The sequence below is a fragment of the Scyliorhinus torazame genome, chromosome 19 (genome assembly GCF_047496885.1).
Source record: "Scyliorhinus torazame isolate Kashiwa2021f chromosome 19, sScyTor2.1, whole genome shotgun sequence".
Lineage (NCBI taxonomy): Eukaryota > Metazoa > Chordata > Chondrichthyes > Carcharhiniformes > Scyliorhinidae > Scyliorhinus > Scyliorhinus torazame.
In genome coordinates, this window is record NC_092725.1 from 74163408 (window position 1) to 74185559 (window position 22152).

The 22152-nt window shown below is 52.1% G+C and overlaps 1 protein-coding gene across 1 annotated transcript in view; it reads left to right on the plus strand.

Annotated features, from left to right (window-relative positions):
* LOC140396224 (uroplakin-3a-like) overlaps window positions 1-22152 on the plus strand; it is a 42127-nt gene that overhangs the window by 12955 nt on the left and 7020 nt on the right. Inside the window, exons 3-5 of the mRNA XM_072484544.1 lie at window positions 12070-12331; window positions 12787-12869; window positions 14589-14718. Of these exons, the coding sequence (XP_072340645.1) occupies window positions 12070-12331; window positions 12787-12869; window positions 14589-14718 (475 nt within the window). The remainder of the gene's footprint in view (window positions 1-12069; window positions 12332-12786; window positions 12870-14588; window positions 14719-22152) is intronic.

The window sequence follows — 22152 nt, forward strand, 5'->3', positions numbered from 1 at the left end:
GCATCTGAAGGTGTGGTCACCAATGGTGCAGTGATTCATTTGGAGAGTGCAGATATGAGTTGTGGCTGGAGGAAAGAGTTGAGTGGGAGGGGTTGGTGGTGAGACACAAACCAGTTGAGAATTTTATGTAGCTTGACTGGGAGACACTAGCTCAGCAAGAACCAGGGCCAATGGTAAATGGGACTTAATGCAAATTAAGACATGGGTGGCAGAGTTTTGTTTGATTTCTGGAGAGCAGAATGTGCGAGACCAGCCAGAATCATAAATCTACAGCATGGAGACAGGCCCTTCGGCCCAAACTGGTCCATGCCAACCAAAAAGCCCATCTAAACTAACCCATTTGGCCCATATCCCTCAACCTTTCCTATCCATGTATCTGTCCAAATGTAGGTGTTGGAATAGTCTAGTCCATTGCATGCAAGAGGGCTTCAGCAGCAGATGAGGAGCTAAGAGGAGGGTAGTCCGGAACTGTTGTGGGGATTTCAGCTGCTTGCTCGGCTAATGTTTAAAAAATCCCATGACATTATTGTGAAGCAGAGCAGGAAGTTGCCCAATATCCTGGCCAACATTGATCCCTCAATCAACATCACAAAAGCATATATGTTCATATTGCTGGCTGTGGCCATATTGGCTGCTGCATTTCCTACATTATGTCAACACATCAAGCGACATTTAAAATTGCAGTAAAATCCTGTAATTAGCTGCGGAATAACTCTGGAGTCGGAGGTAATTTGAACACGCAACCTTCTGATCTGGGGTCAGATGCGCTACTGTTGCCCAGCTAATTGGCTGTGTAAGTACTTAAATGTGAAAACTGCTATAGAAGTATATCTTCCTGCTATTTTTTGAAATGGAGGATCGTAGTGACAGTGTGAATGAGGTCAGAAGCTTATCTCCAGATCAAACGTGACGCCCAAGTTTGAAAGCAAATTGACCTTTTCTCTTGACTGAGCCAGCAGCAAGAGAATGGAATGAATGGCTTCAGTCTTCCCATGATATGTAGAGGAAGTTTCTGCTCAAGTTCTGGATTTGTCAGGGAAATAGTTGGATCCTGCCTGGTCTTCAGGCACCTCTAAATGAGCTAATAAGGAGTTTTCATGATTGATCTCTCCTGGATGAACAACAAAAAGTGGCTTAAGTTCTTCGACATCCAGACTTGAACAAATTGTTTTCTATTGAGGGTGGAGAGCTGCAACTAACCTTCTCAAATTAGTGATTAAGAGCAAAGAAACGTGCTGATCATGCCCATTAATGAAATAACTGTCCTGGACAATGCTAATTTTAATAAAGCTGTTTGCTAAGCAATTGCTTTTCAGAAATCTGATGAGACTTCTGGGTGGCACAGTGGCTAGCACCGTTGCTTCACAGTGCCAGGGTCCCAGGTTAGATTCCCGGCTTGGGTCACTGCGGAGTCTGCAAGTTCTCCCTGTGTCTGCATGGGTTTCCTCCCGGTGCTTCGGTTTCCTCCCATAAGTCCCGAAAGTTGTGCTGTTGGGTAATTTAGACATTCTGAATTCTCCCTCTATGTACCCGAACAGGCGCCAGAGTGTGGCGACTAGGGGCTTTTCACAGCATCTTCGTTGTAGTGTTAATGTAAGCCTACTTGTGACAATAAAAATTATTATATTTTATAGTTGTGCTTCAGACAAAAGGACCATGAGTCCTTAATCTGATGTTTCCCACCCCCCCCCCCCCCCCCCCCCCCTTTTAAACCCACCTTGTGTGCTAGTTAATTATTAAACAATTTTATTGGGACTTCTGGGTGCGGCTATGCAGAGCTAGGTCGCATGTTCGGTAGCTCTCGCTTGGAACGGACTTTTGGACAGGGCCCCCACAGCATTTGTTTGACATTTCCCGGTGTGGGAAGAAGACTGCAACATTCCCCCGACAGTGTCCCCCAGGAGTGGTATGTCTCTTGGTTACCAGACCCGGCAGAAACAGTAGAAGATTTGGCTTTAACTGCAGGATAAACAAGGCCTCTTCCACCATGCAGGCGGGGGAAGGGCAAGCTTAGAGGCTGCAAGCTGACTTGAGGGCCTTTATTAAAGGTGAATTCTAGCAGCAGAGGGAACAACTGTGAAAAGATCTACCAAGGCCATTGAAGAAGTGGGGACGAGGCTTCCGGTGGTGGCCATGGAGGAGTAGGTCGTGCATTCAGCAGCTCCCGTCTGAACAGACACTTAGACCTTTTTCAGGAGTTTCCACAGACTTTTTGTGGCAGATTGGTGAAGCGAACACTGCCAAAAGGATTCCCCCTCGAGACTTCCGGTTGCAGCTATGCGGAGCTAAGTCGCACATTCGGCGGCTCCTGCAAAAACGGACTTTTTGGCTCTTTTCAGGGCCCCCAAGGGCACTTTTTCGACGTTTCCCGGTGTGGGAAGGAGTTACTAATAGCTCCCGTCAGTATATGGCTTTAACTAGGAGTGGGGCGACAAAAGGTGGTGGTGGACCAGAGGAGGAGGGAAGAAGGACAAAATGGCGGCGGGCGGAGACCAGGCATCGTGGAGGCAGTGGGCGGAGGAGCAACAGGAGGGTATCCAGCGCTGCCTCGAGATTAAAACGGACCTGCTAGAGCCGATGAAGGCTTCTATTGATAAGCTGCTGGAGACACGGATCGCCACCCCCTGGGCCGTCTGAGAGGCTCGACAAAAGATCTCTGACTATGAGGACGAGATCTTAGGCCTGGTGGTAAAGGTGGAGGCGCACGAGGCGCTCCACAAAAATGCAGGAGCAGTTCGAGGAGATGGAGAATCGGTCGAGGCAGAAGAATCTGCGGATTCTGGGCCTGCTGGAGGGGCTGGACGTGGGGGCCCTATGTGGTCACCATGTTGAACTCGCTGATGGGAGTGGGGTCCTTCCAGGGGCCCCTGGAGCTGGAAGGGGCCCATAGTGTTGGGGAGGAGGCCCAAGGCTAATGAGCCTCTGTGGGCGGTGCTGGTGCGGTTCCATCTGTTTGTTGATCGGGAGTGTGTGCTCAGGTGGGCCAAGAAGGAGCGGAGCAGCAGGTGGGAGAAAGTGGAGGTTCGGATATATCCGGACTGGAGTGCGGAGGTGGCGAAGAGGAGGGCCGGGTACAATCGAGCGAAGGCGGTGCTGCACAGGAAGGGGGTGAAGTTTGGCATGTTGCAGCCGGCGCGACTGTGGGTTACCTACAGGGACCGGCACCATTATTTTGAGTCTCCGGAGGAGGCGTGGGCCTTTGTTCAGGCCGAGAAGCTGGACACAGACTGAGGGTTGGGATGGGCGATTGGGGACTGCGGTGGATATGTTATGCCTATTTTTGGTTCGGCGGGGGGGGGGGGGGGGCGCTGCTTTGCATTGTTTTGGGTTTCTTTTTCTCTGTGTTTTTCTCTTTTGGGTTGGGGCGGGTTGGGCACTGTTTTGGTTGGTGGCAGGGCCTGGTAGGTGGCAGGGCCTGGTAGGTGGAGAGCGCGGGATTTTTTTCTCGTGCCGAAGACTGGGGGGGGGGGGGGGGGGGCCCGGGGGGGGGAAGCGAGGATTGTTTTCCGTGCTTAGAACAGAGGGGGGGAGGGGGAGAGCCTGTGGATGGGGAGCGGGAGAGGAGGGTGTGCCACACAATGGGAGGAGTCGAAGGGGAGGCGGAGTGTGGCAGGAGTCAGCTGACTTGCGGAAGTGCAATGGGGGGGAGTAAACCAGCTAGGACGGGTCCTAGCCTGGGGTGGCGGGGGGGGGGGGGGGGAGAATCGAGTTGCTGCTGCTAAGGTCAAGGAGGGGCTGGAGCGAGTGGGGGGGGGGTGGGGGTCGAGACTGGGGTATGCTGCTGTGGGGAATGGGCCGGGTGTGGGGTGCGGGCGTGTGGCTGGCCGAGGAGGGGTCATGGCTAGTCGGTGGGGGAGGGGGGCCGGGTAGCCTCCTGATCCGGCTGGTAACCTGGAATGTAAGGGGACTGAATGGGCTGGTCAAGCGGACCCGCGTTGTTCACGCACCTGAAGGGGCTCAAGGCGGATGTGGTTATGCTCCAGGAGACACACCTGAAGGTGGCAGACCAGGTAAGATTGAGGAAAGGGTGGGTAGGTCAGGTGTTTCACTCGGGGCTGGATGCCAAAATCGAGGGGTGGCGATCTTGGTGGGAAAGAAGGTGTCATTCGAGGCGTCGAGCATTGTGACAGATAATGGCGGCAGGTACATAATGGTAAGTGGTAAGTTGCAGGGAGAGAGGGTGGTACTGGTCAATGTGTATGCTCCGAACTGGGACGATGCGGGTTTTTATGCGACGTATGTTGGGTCGGATCCCAGACTTGGAAGTGGGGGGCCTGATAATGGGGGGACATTTTAACACGGTGTTGGATCCGGCACTGGATCGCTCCAGGTCTAGGACGGGTAGGAAGCTGGTGGCGGCTGGAGTGTTGAGGGGATTTATGGACCAAATGGGAGGGGTGGACCTTGGAGATTTGCAAGGCCGGGAGCTAGGGAATTTTCATTCTTCTCATGTCCATAAGGCTTATTCTCGAATTGACTTTTTCATTTTGAGTAGGGCGTTGATAGCGAGAGTAGAGGATACTGAGTATTCGGCAATGGCCATTTCGGACCACGCCCTGCCTTGGGTGGACTTGGAGATGGGGAAGGAGAGGGACCAGCGCCTGCTGTGGCGCTTGGGGGTGGGGCTGTTGGCGGATGAGGTGGTGAGCGAGCGGGTCCGAGGAAGTATAGAGAGGTACTTGGAGACCAACGATAACTGGGAGGTCTGAGTGGGGATGTATGGGAGGCGCTGAAGGCGGGGGTGAGGGGAGAGCTGATCTCCATTAGGGCCCACCAGGAGCGGAGGGAGCAGGGTGGAGAGGGAGAGGCTGGTGGGGGGAGATGGTGAGTGTAGACAGGAGGTATGCGGAAGAGCCTGAGGAAGGATTGTTAAGGAAGAGGCGTAGCCTCCAGGCCGAATTCTACCTGGTGACCACCAGGAAGGCGGAGGTGCAGTGGAGGCAGGCCCAGGGGGCGATTTACGAGTATGGGGAAAAGGCAAGCTGGATGCTGGCGCATCAGCTTCGAAAGCGGGAAGCAGCGAGGGAGATCGGGGGAGTTGAGGACAGGGGAGTGAGTGTGGTGCGGAGTGGGGTTGGCATCAATGGGGTCTTCAGGGACTTCTACAAGGAATTGTACCGATCCGAGCCTCCACGGGAGGAGGGAGGGATGGGCCATTTCCTGGACCAATTGAGGTTTCCAAAGGTGGAAGAGGGACTGGTGGCGGGACTGGGGGCCCCGATTGGGTTGGAGGAGCTGACCAAAGGGATGGGAATCATGCAGGCGGGGAAGGCACAGGGGCCGGACGGTTTCCCGGTCGAGTTCTATAAAAAATATATGGACCTGTTGGGCCCGCTGTTAGTTAGGACCTTTAATGAGGCAAGGGAGGGGGGGCTTTACCCCTGACGATGTCTCGGGCACTGATCTCCTTGATCCTGAAGCGGGACAAGGATCCCCTGCAATGTGGGTCTTACAGACCGATTTCCTTGCTAAATGTAGATGCCAAGGTGCTGGCGAAGGTCTTCGCCTTGAGGATTGTGTGCCGCAGAACATCCATGAAGACCAGATGGGGTTTGTGAAGGGGAGACAGTTGAACGTGAATGTGCGGGAGGCTTTTGAACGTTATCATGATGCCGGCGAGGGAGGCGGAGGCGGAGATAGTGGTGGCGATGGACGCTGAGAAAGCCTTCGATAGGGTAGAGTGGGGGTAGCGTGCTTTCAGAGCTACCTCGATATGGCTGCCGACACCCCCACGGAAAGGCAGAAGATACACCACCTACGCTCGCGGGTCAGCCTGGCGATCTACCCCCTGATCGAAGGGGTGGCGAACTATGATAAAGCCATAGAGCTGCTGAAAGGACATTACATTCGTCCACTGATCCAGGTCACCTGCTGGCAGCTAGACGGCAGAGCCCAGATGAGACACTCAAAGACTTCTACCGGGCACTGATAGTGCTGGGCCAAAACTGTGGCTGCCCAGCGGTGACGGGGAACGAGCACACGGAACTTTTAATTAGAGACGTTTTCGTGGCAGGTATGGTTTCCCCCGACATCTGCCGAAGTCTCCTTGAAATGGACACACTGGGCCTCACCAAGGCCCGGGCCCTGGCAGGGTCCATGGACGTGGCGTACAAGAACGCCCTTACGTACGCCCCTGCGTGGCACCCTGCCGCGGCAGCCCCCCAGACTTGCCCACTTAACCTGCAGACTTGCCCGCTAACTCTGCAGGCCTGCGCGGCAAGGCGCCCCGCTACCGCCGCCGGCCAACGCTGCTGATTCTGTGGCCAGGCGAATCACCCGCGCGTCCGCTACCCGGCCCGCACCGTCACCTGCAAAGGGCGCGGCAAGAAAGGCCACTATGCCGCGGTCTGCCTAGCCCGTGCGGATGCCGTGGTATCCAGCGAGTACCCATAGCCGTTTTTCCAGGCCCCTGCTGTTCAACCACAGCTGTTTTTTCAAGTCCCGACTGTCCAAGGCCCACCGCACTCCTTTTTCCCAGCCCCGCCGGCCCAACACGCACCGCAGCCTTTGTCCCTCCAGGCAGCGTTGCAGCCGTGGCCATTTTGCCCCCCCCCCCCGGCAACCATGCTGGAGGAGTGCGCACCGCCATTTCTCTTCGGAGTCCCCGTCCCCGGACTCCATGTGCGATCCATGGCCGGCGCCATCTTGGATGGGGCCTCAAGCCCCCAGCACAGCTGACTACACGCTGCCCGACCTAAACTCCTTGCTGCGGCTGGCCTCCGTTACCCTGGACCAGAGGCGGCCCCGAACGCTAGCGAAGGCCACCACGACGATTGCCATCAACGGCCACATGACGTCGTGCCTCATCGACTCCGGGAGCACGGAGAGTTTCGTCCGCCCCAACACGGTAAGGCGCTGTTCTCTGGTCACCTACACGACCCAACAAAGGATCTCCCTGGCCTCCGGGTCACACGCGGTGCAGATAAAAGGGTTCTGCGTCGCGAACCTCACCAACCATGGCAGGGAATTCCGCAATTTCCGCCTATACGTGCTGCCGCATCTCTGCACAGCCACCCTTCTGGGACTGGATTTCCAATGCCACCTACAAAGCCTGACCTTTAAATTTGGCGGCCCTATACCCCCCCTTACTGTTTGCGGCCTCGCGACCCTTAAGGCCGACCCGCCTTCCCTGTTTGCAAACCTCACCCCGGATTGCAAACCCGTCGCCACCAGGAGCAGACTGTATAGCGCCCAGGACCGGACCTTCATCAGGTCCGAGGTCAAAAGGCTGCTGAAGGAAGGGGTCTTCGAAGCAAGCAACAGCCTCTGGAGGGCTCAAGTAGTGGTGGTAAAGACCGGGGAGAAACATAGGATGGTCATCGACTATAGCCAGACCATCAACCGATTTACGCAACTGGACGCGTACCCTCTCCCCCGTATTGCCAAGCTGGTGAACAGGATTGCACAATACAAGGTCTTCTCCACGGTGGATCTCAAATCTGCCTACCACCAGCTACCCCTCGTAATAGTGACCGCAAATACACTGCCTTCGAAGCAGATGGGCGGCTCTACCGCTTTTTAAGGGTTCCCTTCGGTGTCACAAACGGGGTCTCGGTCTTCCAGCGTGAGATGGACTGAATGGTTGACCGGTACGGCTTACACTCAACATTCCCGTATCTTGACAACCTCACCATCTGCGGCCATGACCAGCAGGGCCACGACACCAACCTCCGTAAATTTCTCCAGATCGCGCGCCTCCTGAATCTGACCTACAATAAGGAGAAGTGCGTGTTTAGCACCGACCTTCTAGCCATCCTAGGCTACATAGTGCGAAATGGAGTCATAGGCCCCGACCCTGAACGCATGCGTCCCCTCATGGAGTTCCCCCTCCCTCACTGCCCCAAGGCCCTAAAGCGCTGCCTAGGCTATTTTAGCTACTATGCACAATGGGTCCCTAATTACGCCAACAAGGCTCGACCCCTGATCCAATCCACAACCTTCCCCCTGTCGACGGAGGCCCGCCAGGCCTTCTGCCGCATCAAAGCGGACATCGCAAAAGCCACAATGCGCGCCATCGAGTCCCTCCCCATCCAGGTCGAGAGCGACGCGTCCGACGTAGCTCTGGCCGCCACCCTCAACCAAGCGGGCAGGCCCGTGGCTTTCTTCTCCCGCACTCTCCATGCCTCCGAAATTCGCCACTCCTCGGTCGAAAAGGAGGCTCAGGCCATAGTAGAAGCTGTGCGACACTGGAGGCATTACCTGGCCGGCAGGAGATTCACTCTCCTCACGGACCAACGGTCGGTGGCCTTCATGTCGACAAGATCTTGCGGTGGAAGATCGAACTCTCCACCTACAATTACGAGATCTTGTACCGTCCCGGGAAGCTGAACGAGCCTCCTGATGCCCTATCCCGCGGCACTTGTGCCACCGCACAAGTAGACCGCCTCCGAGCCCTCCACGAGGACCTCTGCCACCCGGGAGTCACCCGGTTCTTCCATTTCATTAAGTCCCGAAATCTGCCCTACTCCATCGAGGAGGTCAGGACAGCCACCAGGGACTGCCGAATCTGCGCGGAGTGCAAACCGCACTTCTACCGACCAGAGAGTGCGCATCTGAAAAGGCTTCCCGTCCCTTTGAACGCCTCAGCATGGACTTCAAAGGCCCCCTCCCCTCCACCGACCGCAACACTTACTTCCTTAACGTGTTTGACGAGTACTCCTGGTTCCCATTCGCCATCCCCTGCCCAGACATGACCACAACCACCGTCATCAAGGCCCTCCAAAGTATTTTTACATTGTTGGGTTTCCCCGCATACATCCACAGTGATGGAGGGTCCTCCTTTGAGTGACGAGCTGCGCCAGTTCCTGCTTAGCAAAGGCATCGCCTCGAGCAGGACGACCAGCTACAACCCCCGGGGTAACGGGCAGGTAGAAAGGGAGAATGGAACGGTCTGGAAGACTGTCCTGCTGGCCCTTCGGTCCAGGAATCTCCCAGTCTCCCGCTGGCAAGAAATCCTCCCAGTGGCCCATCACTACATTCGGTCCCTGCTATGTACTACCACAAACCAGACGCCTCACGAACATCTTCTTGTTTTCCGCAGGAAGTCCTCCTCTGGGACCTTGCTCCCAACCTGGCTAGCGACACCCGGACCCGTCCTGCTGCGGAAACATGCGAGGGCGCACAAGTCGGAACCGTTGGTCAAGAGGGTCCGCCTGCTGCATGACAACCCCCAGTACGCCTACGTAGCGTTCCCCGACGGTCGGCAAGATACGGTCTCCCTTCGGGACCTGGTGCCCGCCGGAGCTCCACGAGGAAGACACCACGTTCCGGGAGTCACAACCGCCGGGGGCCCTCACCAGGATCGCCGCTAAAACTTAGACGCTCCAGTAGGACAACCAGGCCACCCAATTGTCTGATTGCAGCACCATGAAAAAATAAACAACACAAGAACTTTCTCCGTTACCCTTGACAGCATGGTACCTGCAATACCTGGTCCTACCATGAAAAGGCGACAGTAACACTGGCCATCACCCTGCTGGCTCCTTTTTTAACAGGGGGTGAATGTGGTAATACCAGGTATTGCAGTACCTGAGCGGTGAATGACCATTGGCTAGACCACTGGGTCTACCATTGGGTAATGTACATAGCCCCGCCCTGAAGAGGCGGGGTATAAGAACCAATGCCGTCCCCGCAGCCTTCACTTCTGTAATATCGCTGCTGGGTACAGTTCTATCTGATTAAAGCTGAATCAATATGACTCCTCGTGGTCTCCAGAGTATTGATTGTGCATCAGGGGGATTGGCGAGCTCCCACTAAAAAGGGTGGAGAGGAGCTTCAGATATTTGGGGGTCCAGGTGGCCAGGAGCTGGGGGGCCCTGCATAGGCTTAACTTTACATGGCTGGTGGAGCAAATGGAGGAGGAGTTCTAGAGGTGGGACGCGTTGCCGCTGTCCTTGGTGGGTAGGGTGCAGTCAATCAAAATGACAGTGCCCCCAAGGCTTTTGTTCCTGTTCCAGTGCATCCCCGTGTTTATCCCGAAGGCTTTTTTCAGGCGGGTTAACAGGAGTATAATGGGGTTTGTGTGGGCGCAAGGGAGTCTGAGGGTGAGAAGGGTGTTCCTGGAGCGGAGTAGGGATTTTGGGGGGGGGGGGGGAAGAGAGAGGGGCTGGTGCTGCCCAACCTCTGTGGGTACTACTGGGCTGCCAATGTGACGATGATGCGCAAGTGGGTGATGGAGGGGGAGGGGGCTGCATGGAAGAGGCTGGAGACTGCATCCTGTATGGGTACGAGTCTGGAGGCACTGGCTACGGCGCCGCTGCCGCTCCCTCCAAGGAGGTATACCACGAGCCCGGTGGTGGTGGCGGCCCTCAAAATTTGGGGGCAGTGGAGGCGGCATAGGGGGGAAGTTGGGGCCTCAGCGTGGACCCCATTATGGGGGAACCACCGGTTCGCCCCAGGAAGAACAGGTGGAGGATTTTCGGAGTGGCACAGGGCAGGGATACGAAAGTTGGGGAACCTGTTTGTGGACGGGAAGTTCGCGAGCTTGGGTGAGCTGGAGGAGAAGTACGGGCTCCCCCCGGGGAACACCTCCAGGTACTTACAGGTAAGGGCGTTTGTCAGACGGCAGGTGGTGGAATTCCCGCGGCTACCTCCACACACCGTACAGGACAGTATGCTCTCGGGAGTGGGTGGGAGTTTGACAGATCTCGGAAACTTGCCAGGTGATGCAGGAGGAGGAGGCCTCGGTGGTGGAGTTGAAAGGTAAGTGGGAGGATGAGTTGAGAGAGAAGATTATCATAGAATTTACAGTGCAGAAGGAGGCCATTCGGCCCATCGGGTCCGCACCGGCCCTTGGAAAGAGCACCCTACCCAAGGTCAACACCTCCACCCTATCCCCATTAACCCCACCCAACACTAAGGGCAATTTATTATGGCCAATCCACCTAACCTGCACATCTTTGGACTGTGGGAGGAAACCGGAGCACCCGGAGGAAACCCACGCACACACTGGGAGGATGTGCAGACTCCGCACAGACAGTGACCCAAGCTGGAATCGAACCTGGGACCCTGAAGCTGTGAAGCAATTGTGCTATCCACAATGCTACCGTGCTGCCCCAAAGATCGAAGAGGGGACGTGGGCAGATGCCCTAGGGAGGGTGAATTCTTCCTCTTCGTGCGCGAGGCACAGCCTCATACAGTTTAATGTGCTGCACAGGGCACACATGACCGGGACAAGGATGAGCCGGTTCTTTGAGCGTGAGGACTGGTGTGTCAGGTGCTCAGGGAGCCCAGCAAATCACACCCATATGTTCTGGGCATGCCCAGCACTGGAGGAATTTTGGAAGGGCGTAGCGAGGACCGTGTCGAGGGTAGTAGGATCCAGGGTCAGACCTGGCTGGGGGCTCGCAATATTTGGGGTGGCAGAAGAGGCGAAAGAGGCCAGAATTCTGGCCTTTGCGTCCCTGGTAGCCCGGCGAAGGATTCTCCTTCAGTGGAAAGATGGGAGGCCCCCAAGCGTGGAATCCTGGATCAGCGATATGGCAGGGTTCATTAAATTGGAGAGGGTGAAATTTGCCTTGAGAGGGTCGGCACAAGGGTTCTTTAGGCGGTGGCAACCGTTCTTAGACTTTCTGGCAGAACGATAGACATAGGTCAATGGCAGCAGCAGGGCGGGGGGGGGGGGGGTTACTTTATTTTTGTTTGTTATTTACACTGGAAGGGTCTGAGGGGGTGTATATACACCTGTTGTGTTAAGTCGGGGTGTTAATGTTTATTATTTATGTACAGGGGGGGAGTTTGGGGGGTTGCTTTTTTAGATTGTGTTTTGTACTTAACCCTGTTGGGTTCTTTTTTCTTATTTTGTTATTGATATGTTATGAAAATCTTTAATAAAAAATTTTTTTTTTTTTTAAAACACAATTTTATTGGCGGAAGTTGATGACTTGCCCCTGCTCTTACACTTATTTCCTAGTCTATGATTGATTGTTTTCTCTAGCCTGGAGATTGAGCAATCTACCTTTTTTGATAATTTCTATTTCAAAATTTGCTACTTTTGGGCATTCATGTTTTTGTATGCAACTTGAGATTTTCAAAGAGAAAATGAGCCAAACAACCCTTTTTCTTTTGCAGCAATCCCAACTGAAATTGGCAATAGCACAATAATGACCTATCAGCAAACAGCAGGAGGAGCCACTGGGCCCTACCGGGCTGCAAGCTTTGGCAAGCCAGCCTGTACATCGTCGCCTTTCGTGGTGAGCACGGATCCTGTGACAATCCAAGCCGAGATTAATCAATATCTGTGCAGAATTGGAAATGATGTCCAGTGTTTGAGCCAAGTTGACAACCCTCCAGAAAGTTGTAATGCACCACTTACTGCAGGTGTCAGGTACAGGTAAGAAGGTTTCAATCTTTTCTCCGTGGAAACGGGGGTATGCATTTTGTACCAGTTGCAGCAGACGAGCCTTTCCTACTTGTACAAAACAACTGGACTACAGTGAATATAATTGTACAGACATCAAATTATTGACCTAATTCCATCTAAACTGTCTCTTTCAGACCCAGGTATGGATGTTGAGCCAGAACTTAGCTGAAAATCTATTCCTCAATAACCTGTTGTGGAACCTGTAAGATTCCCCCACCCCCAGGTGGGGGTAGGAACTCCCAAGTTCACAAGTATAATGACTTGCGCAGTTTTTAAATTCGCATATCTGGAAGAGTATATTGGTGTAGTAGAGTGCATTGCTGTAGATGGAGGCATGTAGACCTTGACTAGGTATTCAATTACTTCAAAATGAGGCTGGTAAAACTACTGTGTGCATTCATGTTTAACTTTTTGTAAAATCACAGATTCAAGTATGCTGTACGAAACTCTTCTACAAATGGGTATATTGATGAAACGCTCTGGTCAGACTCCATCACCCTTAAACTAGGTAAGTGCTCTTTGATTATCTATTCAGTTTAGCAAGCAGTAGCTTGGAATGATAGCATCTGGCTAATCAGTAGTGCAAGCTTGGAATGTACCATTTTTTTCCCTTTCAACTCCGCCCTCAACTAAAATTAACCAATCTTGTCAGCCTATGAAAGTCAAAATGCCTTTGTTCTGATGAGTTCAATACCAAGCTTTCAAGTCCACCCTTGTAACCAGGCCTGATGTTGACTTTACAACTGGAGTCTAGACTTATCTCTCTCTCTCTCTCTTCTCTCTTATTCATCCATTTTAATTTTCTATTGTCTTTCAACAAAATCCTTTCCCCTAGTACCATGTTTTAAATTTTATTTCCCACAGTCTTCTCATGCTTCCTAAAAGCCGTACACTTAAATCCAAAACTGGCTACCATCTTCTAACTGGTCTAACCACTGGTACAGGTCAGTATTGTCTCGACAGAGCAAGAGCTGTGTTTGAGTCTCTCTGTTCTGCTTTGCGTAGGTTTATTATACTTGAATTTCAGTTCTCGCTTACAGGTTGGAGGTGTGCAGGGAATCTTTCAACTATAATTATGTGGAGGATTATTTCTTTTGAGGTTAAATTATGTTTGAATTTCTGGAACCACTTTGTGTATGTGTATAAAGTCAATGCCTCGTATGTTGAAAAGCAGAGTAACCTTTTTATCTTAACTGAAATTGGGATGAATTTTGACTTTTGACTTTGATAGCAAATTGGCAGTTATTTTACATATGAATGGATTTTATTTTAGTTGACTTCAAAGGTTGGAGCTGGTGGAGCACGGAATTCTGCTCCCCATAACCAAAATCCCTTGATTTTTATCTGTCTGAACTAAATATTTTGAACTGCTCTGGCCTCATGACCTTCCCCAATTTGGATGGGTTGAATATTTGATTGCTTTGCAGGCCCAATTTTCTTGTAAACATGTACACTTTAAAAAATTTTTTAAAATAGTACTACACAAATTTGAAAAGGAGAAGTTTCTATAAATTACTAATAAATAAAGTACTAAATCAGGCACACACAAAACGTCATTGACATATGAACCTCTTGCACCATTTAAATCTCTGGAATGTGGTGGTTGTTAGATGAGAATTTGTGTTGGACCACTTTGGCTCAGATATGAGGCTGCAGAACTAATTATGAATTTATAAATACCTTGACAAGTGAAACTTGCATCCAGTTAGGGCATGCAAACATGTGTCTCTGTTGAACGTCGCTATTGAATGTGCCTTGTGTAAATACCTGGTTCGACTTGACACCCAAATGGCCTACAGCTTTTGAAATGTGTGCGGTAACCTCCCCTGAACTTGCTAAACAGTTGAATTTGGTATATTGCCTTTTTTGTTTTTAGACAGTACTGGCTTACAGGTTGGGAGGTTCGCAGGGAAATCTTTCAATTATAATTATGGGGAGGATTATTTCTTTTGAGGTCTTTGAAATGAAACTTCTTAAATTATGGAATTTGTTTTACATTAACCCTGAAATCCTTTAAGCCGAACTAACTTTGGCATGGCATTATTGTGCACTAAACTGTAGTCTTTTTTTTTTCTCCATGTCGCTCTTTACATTACAATTAATAACCTTTTTTTATTTTGATGTGTGACCTGTCTGCACCCCCTATCCCTGAGGCTTTGGAGCCCCATTTCAGGACACCCGAGTGTTGAGACAAATCTAATCTCTTTTTTTTTTTTTTTGTCTTCAGCATCTGAGCCCACAGCCATTGCACCCACAAGCAGGAGGACCGGAGGAATGGTGGTGATCACAACTATTCTCGTCATCCTTCTGTTTCTTCTTCTCTGTGCCTTTGTTGCTTTGCTAACCATTTCATTTTGGTGAGTATTGCTACAACAGATGAGTGTGACTAGTAGAGGATTAAAGAACAGTAGTGGCCTTGGATGATATTCGTACATTAATTTTCCATGCTGTGTCCTGTAATGTGATACTTAAAAGGTGATTCCAAGAGGAAGGCGGATACAAGATGGGGCTGCAATATTGTTGAAGAAATTGAGTTCTTGCTGTCCAGTCTGGTCTTGATCAAAAGCTGAGTTTGGATTTAGAAATTCCTTTAGTTTATTTCAAATAGCTTGCAAGCTTACACTCCCTCTGATGAAGGCAGGAGACCCTTGTCTCTTGAAACTCCCAGAGCGAGTGAGACAAAGGGAGGCAACACATGTGGTCTCGTATACATTCATGCAGCATCAAGTTCCACATACACGAATACAAGATTCCGATAGGCCCTTTCCTTGACCTGGTCATATAATCTGACTGCCACTGATTCTGATAGGCTCATTACACATTCCTTTCCTGCCTCTGGGCCCCTGCCTCCCAGCGTCCTTTGTGCAAAGAGCCAGTCCCGATAGCCACCCCTCTCCCTCTCGCCATGCTTTGCCCGTCTCTTTGTTCACTCCCTGCAACCCGAATAGAATGTCCACAATGCACTATTTTAACTGGTCATCCCAGTCTAATGCTCTTTTCTTTAGTTCAATTCCTCATTATTGCTTCAGATCCCTGCAGTCTTTCGTCACCATCCGCATGCTATAATTGCCCCACAATTTTTTTAAAGCATATTTTGGTAATTTATCAAGATACTGGAAACCTGGCTGCACGTACATAAAAATCAACAAGTGTTTACTTGTCTACAGAGAAAGTGCTGGGTGTTTCAGCCAAGCTCAATCTGGTTCTCATGGCCTCGCACAAATATTGACTGTCTTCAGGAATCGTTGGATAGCGATGAGAAGTTGAAGAAAAGCATGCTCTTCACGTTGCATCCGATCTTGTCTGAGTCTGGCAAGGACTCTAGGCTTTCTCCCCTAAAAGGATATTATGGGCAACTACAATAGCCCCTTACTGGTTTTTATTTTGGTTGAATTTAAATTTCTGAAGTGGTACTAATACTTGGTTTACTGCAGCCGTTTCAATCCAGTAACATAATCACGACACATTTCTGCCTGTAGAGCAATTGAAAGCCATTGCCACACGCAAGGGGCGGCGTATGAGTATGGGGAGAAGGCGAGTCGGATGCTGGCACATCAGCTTCATAAGAGGGAGGCAGCAAGGGAGATTGGTGGAGTTAGGGATAGAGGGGGGAATACGGTGCGGAGTGTGGTGAGAATAAACAAGGTATTTAGGGACTTCTATGGGGATCTGTACAGGTCTGAGCCCCCAGCGGGGCAGGAGGGGATGCGACGATTCCTAGATCAGCTGAGGTTCCCGAGGGTGGAGGAGGAGCAGGTGGCTGATTTGGGGGCGCCGATTGGGCTGGAGGAGCTGGTTAAAGGATTGGGGAGCATGCAGGCGGGGCCGGATGGGTTCCCGGTTGAACTTTACAGGAAATATGTGGACCTGCTGGGCCCGTTGCTCGTGAGGACTTTTAATAAGGTGAGGGAGGAGGGGACCTTGCCCCCGACAATGTCCAGGGTGCTGATTTCTTTGATTTTGAAGCGGGACAAGGATCCATTGCAATGTGGGTCGTACAGACCGATCTCGCTCCTCAATGTTGACGCGAAGTTTCTGGCCACTAGAATTGAGAACTGTGTTCCGGGGGTGATTCATGAGGACCAGACGGGATTTGTGAAAGATAGGCACTGAACACCAATGTGCGGAGGCTCCTTAATGTAATTATGATGCCTTCGGTGGAGGGGGAAGCGGAGGTAGTGGCAGCTTTGGACGTGGAGAAGGCCTTTGATCGGGTGGAGTTTGTGGTGCATTCAGGGGACCAGGGAAGGGGGATAGACGAGCTACCGCTGAAGAGGGCGGAAAGGAGCTTTCGGTACCTGGGGATCCAAGTAGCTAGGAGTTGGGGGGCCCTGCACAACTTCAATTTGACATGGTTGATGGAGCAGATGGAGGAGGATTTTAAAAGATGGGATATGCTGCCACTCTCTCTAGCGGGTAGGGTGCAGTCTATCAAAATGACGGTCTTCTGAGGTTTCTTTGTGTTCCAGTGCCTTCCCATTTTGATCCCCAAGGCCTTTTTCAAACGGGTAAGCAGAAGCATCATGGGATTTGTGTGGGCGAATAAGACCCCGAGGGTGAAGACGGTGTTTTTTTTTTTTAAGATAAAGATAGATAGTTTTTTGAAGAATAAAGGGATTAAGGGTTATGGTGTTCGGGCCGGAAAGTGGAGCTGAGTCCACAAAAGATAAGCCATGATCTCACTGAATGGTGGAGCAGGCTCGAGGGGCCAGATGGCCTACTCCTGCTCCCAGTTCTTTATGTTCTTATGTTCTGGAACGTAGCAGGGACGGGGGGGCTGGTGCTGCCGAATCTGTGGCTATTATTGGGCAGCCAATGTGGCGATGATCCGTAAGTGGGTAATGGAGGTAGAGGGGGTGGCATGGAAGAGGCTAGAGATGGCATCCTGTGTGGGCACAAGCCTGAGGGTGCTGGTGATGGCACCGCTGTCGCTCTCGCCGACCAGGTACACCACGAGTCCTGTGGTTGCGGCGACGCTGAAGATCTGGGGGCAGTGGAAGTGACTCGGGGGCGAGGTGGGAGCCTCAATTTGGTCCCCGATTCGGGGGAATCGTCGTTTCGTCCCGGGAAGGATGGATGGGGGGTTTCGGAGCTGGCATCAGGCGGGGATTAGATGAATGGGGGACCTGTTCATCGATGGGACGTTTGTGAGCCTAGGGGCGCTGGAGGAGAAGGTTGGGTTACCCCCGGGAAACGCTTTCAGGTACATGCAAGTGAGGGCGTTTGTGAGGCGGCAGGTGAGGGAATTCCTGCTGCTTCTGGCACGTGGGATTCAGGACAGGGTGATTTTGGGTGTATGGGTTAGAGAAGGCAAGGTTTCGGCGATTTACCAGGAGCTGCAGGAAGAGGAGGAGGCCTTGGTGGAGGAGTTAAAGGGCAAGTGGGAGCAGGAGCTTGGGGAGGAGATAGATGAGGGTCTGTGGGCTGATGCCCTGAGTAGGGTTAATTCTTCCTCCTCTTGCACCAGGCTCAGCCTAATACAGTTCAAAGTTACTCAGAGCGCATATGACAGGGGCGAGGTTGAGTAGGTTCGTTGGGGTGGAGGACAGATGTGGGAGGTGCTCGGGGAGCCTGGCAAATCACGCCCATATGTTCTGGTTGTGCCCGGCGCTGGATGGGTTTTGGAGGGGTTTTGCGAGGACTATGTCCAAGGTGGTGAACGTCCGGGTCAAGCCGAGCTGGGGGGGCGGGGGGGGGGGGGGGGGGAGCATTATTTGGGGTATTGGACGGGCCGGGAGTGCAGGAGGCGAAAGAGGCCAGTATTCTGGCCTTTGCGTCCCTGGTAGCCCGGTGGAGGATTTTGTTACTGTGGAAAGATGCGAAGCCCCCTAGTGTGGAAGCTTGGATCAATGACATGGCAGGGTTCATCAAGCTGGAGAGGATAAAGTTTGCCTTGCGAGGTTCTGTGCAGGGGTTCCTCAGGCGGTGGCAACCGTTCCTAGACTATCTCGCGGAGCGTTAGGAGGAGATCAGCAGCAGCCCAGGGGCGGGGGGGGGGGGTTTCTTTTGGGGTGGCATTTGGGTGAAGGTGGGGGGTTTCCCTATTTGTGTTTTCTACTGTTATATGGGGGGTTATTGTATTTGGGGGAAATCCAATGTATAATTTCTGCTTGTTGTGTTTGTTTCTTTTTCTTGTGGGGGGGGGGGGGTTGAAAATTTGTTGAAAAATTTGAATAAATATATTAAAAAGCAAAAAAAGAGCCATTACCACCTTCCTCCTTTAGTTATCTAACTGTCATAATATACACCAGTATATCATGTTGCACACTGATGGACACACAGTGGGACCAATCAACACACACAACACCGCAGCCAATCACCAGTTGGGGCACGCACTATAAAGACAGGGGGCATCAGAGTTCCCGCTCATTCGAGTTGCAGCTAGCTAGGAGGACAGAGCTCCCAGCCTGCAGCACAGACACTCACCATGTGCTGAGTGCATCAACTGGTTAGGACAAGGCAAAGGTCTTTAGTTAAAGCTAGTATCGTGTTAACCCACAGTCAGAGTATGTTGAACAGTTAATGATTCAATAAAATAGCGTTGCACTATTTCAAGTGTTGGTGACCTGTATGTGTTCCACGGATTCAGAGCGCCCAACACAACATGATAACAGGAGTTGAGGGATACTAGTACTTCTTAGACCTACCTGCAAGTGATCTGCCTTCAGCCAGCATTCCGTCATCCAACAACATGGACAACATCTGCCCGCCGCCACCGCTCCGCATCACCGGCAACCTTGGGGCCAACTGGAAGATATTTAAACAGCGCTTCCAGTTCTTCCTTGAGGCCACAGACAGGGAGGATGCCTCGGATACCAGGAAGATTGTTCTCCTCCTATCCACGGCCGGGGACCATGCCATCCACATTTTCAATTCTCTAACCTTTGTGGATGATGAAGATAAAACAAAGTTCAAGATGGTCCTCCTCAAGTTTGACACTCACTGCAGTGTAGAGGTGAATGAAAGTTTCGAGCACTACGTGTTCCAACAGCGTTTGCAGGGTAAGGATGAACCTTTCCAATCCTTTCTCACTCACCTCCGCATCCTTGCGCAGTCTTGCAGCTACGGGCCCACCTCCGATATGCGACCAGATCGTTTTCGGTGTTCAGTCGGACCCCCTATGACAGCAGCTCCTCAAAGTAAAGCAGCTCACCCTAGCGACCGCCATTGAGACCTGTGTCCTACAAGAAAACGTCACGAGTCGGTATTCCCACATCCAAGCGGCTGAAACGGCACTGCAAGGTCTCCACGAGGCGGAATGGGTTCAAGCAATTGAGCAACTCCAGGGCCTCCGCCTGGATGAGGGCGGCCATTTTGTGCGCTTTTCGCGGACTCCTGCGCTTGTGCGCACCGAACGAGGGGACGGCGACGTCGAAGAACGTAATGCGCAGGCGTGCACCACGCACGACCGCGTCGCGCATGCACGATGGCGCAGCGAACATGCTGATGCTACGACTTGCGGAAACTGTGGCTCCGCCCATTTAAAACGGCAATGCCCTGCCAAATCTCGACAATGCCTAAGATGTGGCAGACCTGGCCACTATGCTGCCTTCTGCCGAGCAGCTCAGCCTGCCACTTCATATCACTTCAGCCAGCCTCGCAGGAATGTCCGGGCAATTCAACCCACGGTCACCGAGTCCGATGCGGACCTCTCACACAGCAATGACACCGAGGACCCGAAGGTGCCTTTTTCGAGTCGGCATCGTGACAAAAGACAGGGTGTCCCTGAAACAAAGACACAAGCCGTTGTCTGTATACAGCATCGATCCAGACAATGAGTGGTGTGCCACCCTGACGGTCAACCGGTCCCAAATACGATTCCGCCTGGACACTGGTGCCTCCGCCAATCTCATTGCGCGGTCTGACTTCCAAAGCCTTCGTGTCAATTTATAATGGCCATGCCATTGCTGCCAGCAGCTCGTGCCAACTTGAAGTGACGCATAGGTCGGGCAAAGCCATCCTTCCTTATGAAATCGTGGGCTCCTCGAAAGCCTCCCTGCTTGGTGCGCAGCCATGCAAGCTGAACCTAGTTCAGGGAGTTCATTCTCTCCTGATGACGCGTCTGCCTTTCAGGACATTTGACTTCAGGGCGCAGCTCGACGCCATTATCAACCAGCACCACGACTTCTTCGAAGGCATGGGCACCCTCCCATATACCTACAAGATCTTATTGAAACAATGCCATGCCTGTGGTGCACGCACCTCGCAGGGTCCCAGCACCCCTCAAGGACCGCCTCCAGCAGCAGCTGCAGGACCTCCAGGACCAAGGAGTGATTTCCAGAGTCACGGAACCGACCGACTGGGTCAGTTCCATCGTACGTGTATATATATTTTTTAAAAGCCTCCCGGCAAATTGAGAATTTGCATTGATCCCAAGGATCTAAATCGCAATATCATGAGGGAGCATTATCCAATTCCCAAGCGCGAAGAGATCACATGTGAGATGGCTCGCGCCGAGCTCTTAACCAAACTCGACGCCTCAAAAGGATTCTGGCAAATCCAGCTCGACAAATCCAGCAGGAAACTGTGTATATTTAATACCCCCTTTGGCAGATATTGTTCCAACAGGATGCTGTTTGGGATCATATCTGCTTCAGAAGTGTTCCATAGGATTATGGAACAAATGATGGAAGGCATTGAAGGTGTTTGCGTCTATGTCGACGACATAATCATTTGGTCCACCACCCTGCAGGAGCATGTTAGTCGCCTCCAGCGTGTATTCAAACGTGTACATGAGCATGGCCTCTGCCTCAACAGGGCCAAATGCTCTTTTGGTCAGACGGAACTCCAGTTCCTCGGGGACCACATCTCCCAGTTGGGTGTGCGGCCGGATGCGGACAAGGAAATGAAAATGAAAATCGCTTATTGTCACAAGTAGGCTTCAAATGAAGTTACTGTGAAAAGCCCCTAGTCTCCACATTCCGGCGCCTGTTCGGGGAGGCTGTTATGGGAATTGAACCGTGCAGCTGGCCTGCCTTGGTCTGCTTTCAAAGCCAGCGATTTAGCCATGTGCTAAACAGGTGGCTGCTATCACAGCCTTGAAAACGCCAGAGGACAAGAAGGCGGTCCTCCGATTTCTGGGCATGGTCAACTTTTTTGGGAAGTTCATCCCTAACCTCTCCTCTCTCATACCACGGCTCTCAGGAACCTGGTCAGGAAGACGATAGACTTCCAATGGCTCCCTGCCCACGAGTGCGAATGGAGAGAACTCAAAACCAAACTCACCACGGCCCCGGTCTTAGCTTTCTTTGATCCAGCAAAAGAGAACCAAATTTCGACTGGTGGCAGCCAATCTGGCATTGGGGTAGTGCTCCTGCAACGCGATGAGGCCTCATCATGGGCCCCCGTTGCATCTGTATCTGTCATGCACCATGACCCCCACGGAATAGACCTACGCGCAGATAGAAAAGGAGTGCCTGGGCCTTCTGACTGGTGTGGTTAAATTTCATGATTACGCGTACGGACTTCCTCAATTCACCGTCAAGACCGACCATCGCCTGCTGGTCAATATAATACAGACTTGAACGACATGACGCCTCCAGCGTATTCTTCTCCAGCCCCGGCAATATGACTTGCAGCTGGTATACACCCCAGGCAAAGACCTCATCATTGCTGACGCTCTCTCCAGGGCAGTCAACACATGTGACCCAGCGGGTTTCGTCTGCCAGGTTGACGCCCATGTGGCCTTAGTGGCCTCCAATCTACCTGCCACGGATGAACGCCTCGTCCAAATTCGCCGCGAGACGGCGGCTGGCCCCTTGCTGCAGCGTGTCATGCACCACCTAACGGAC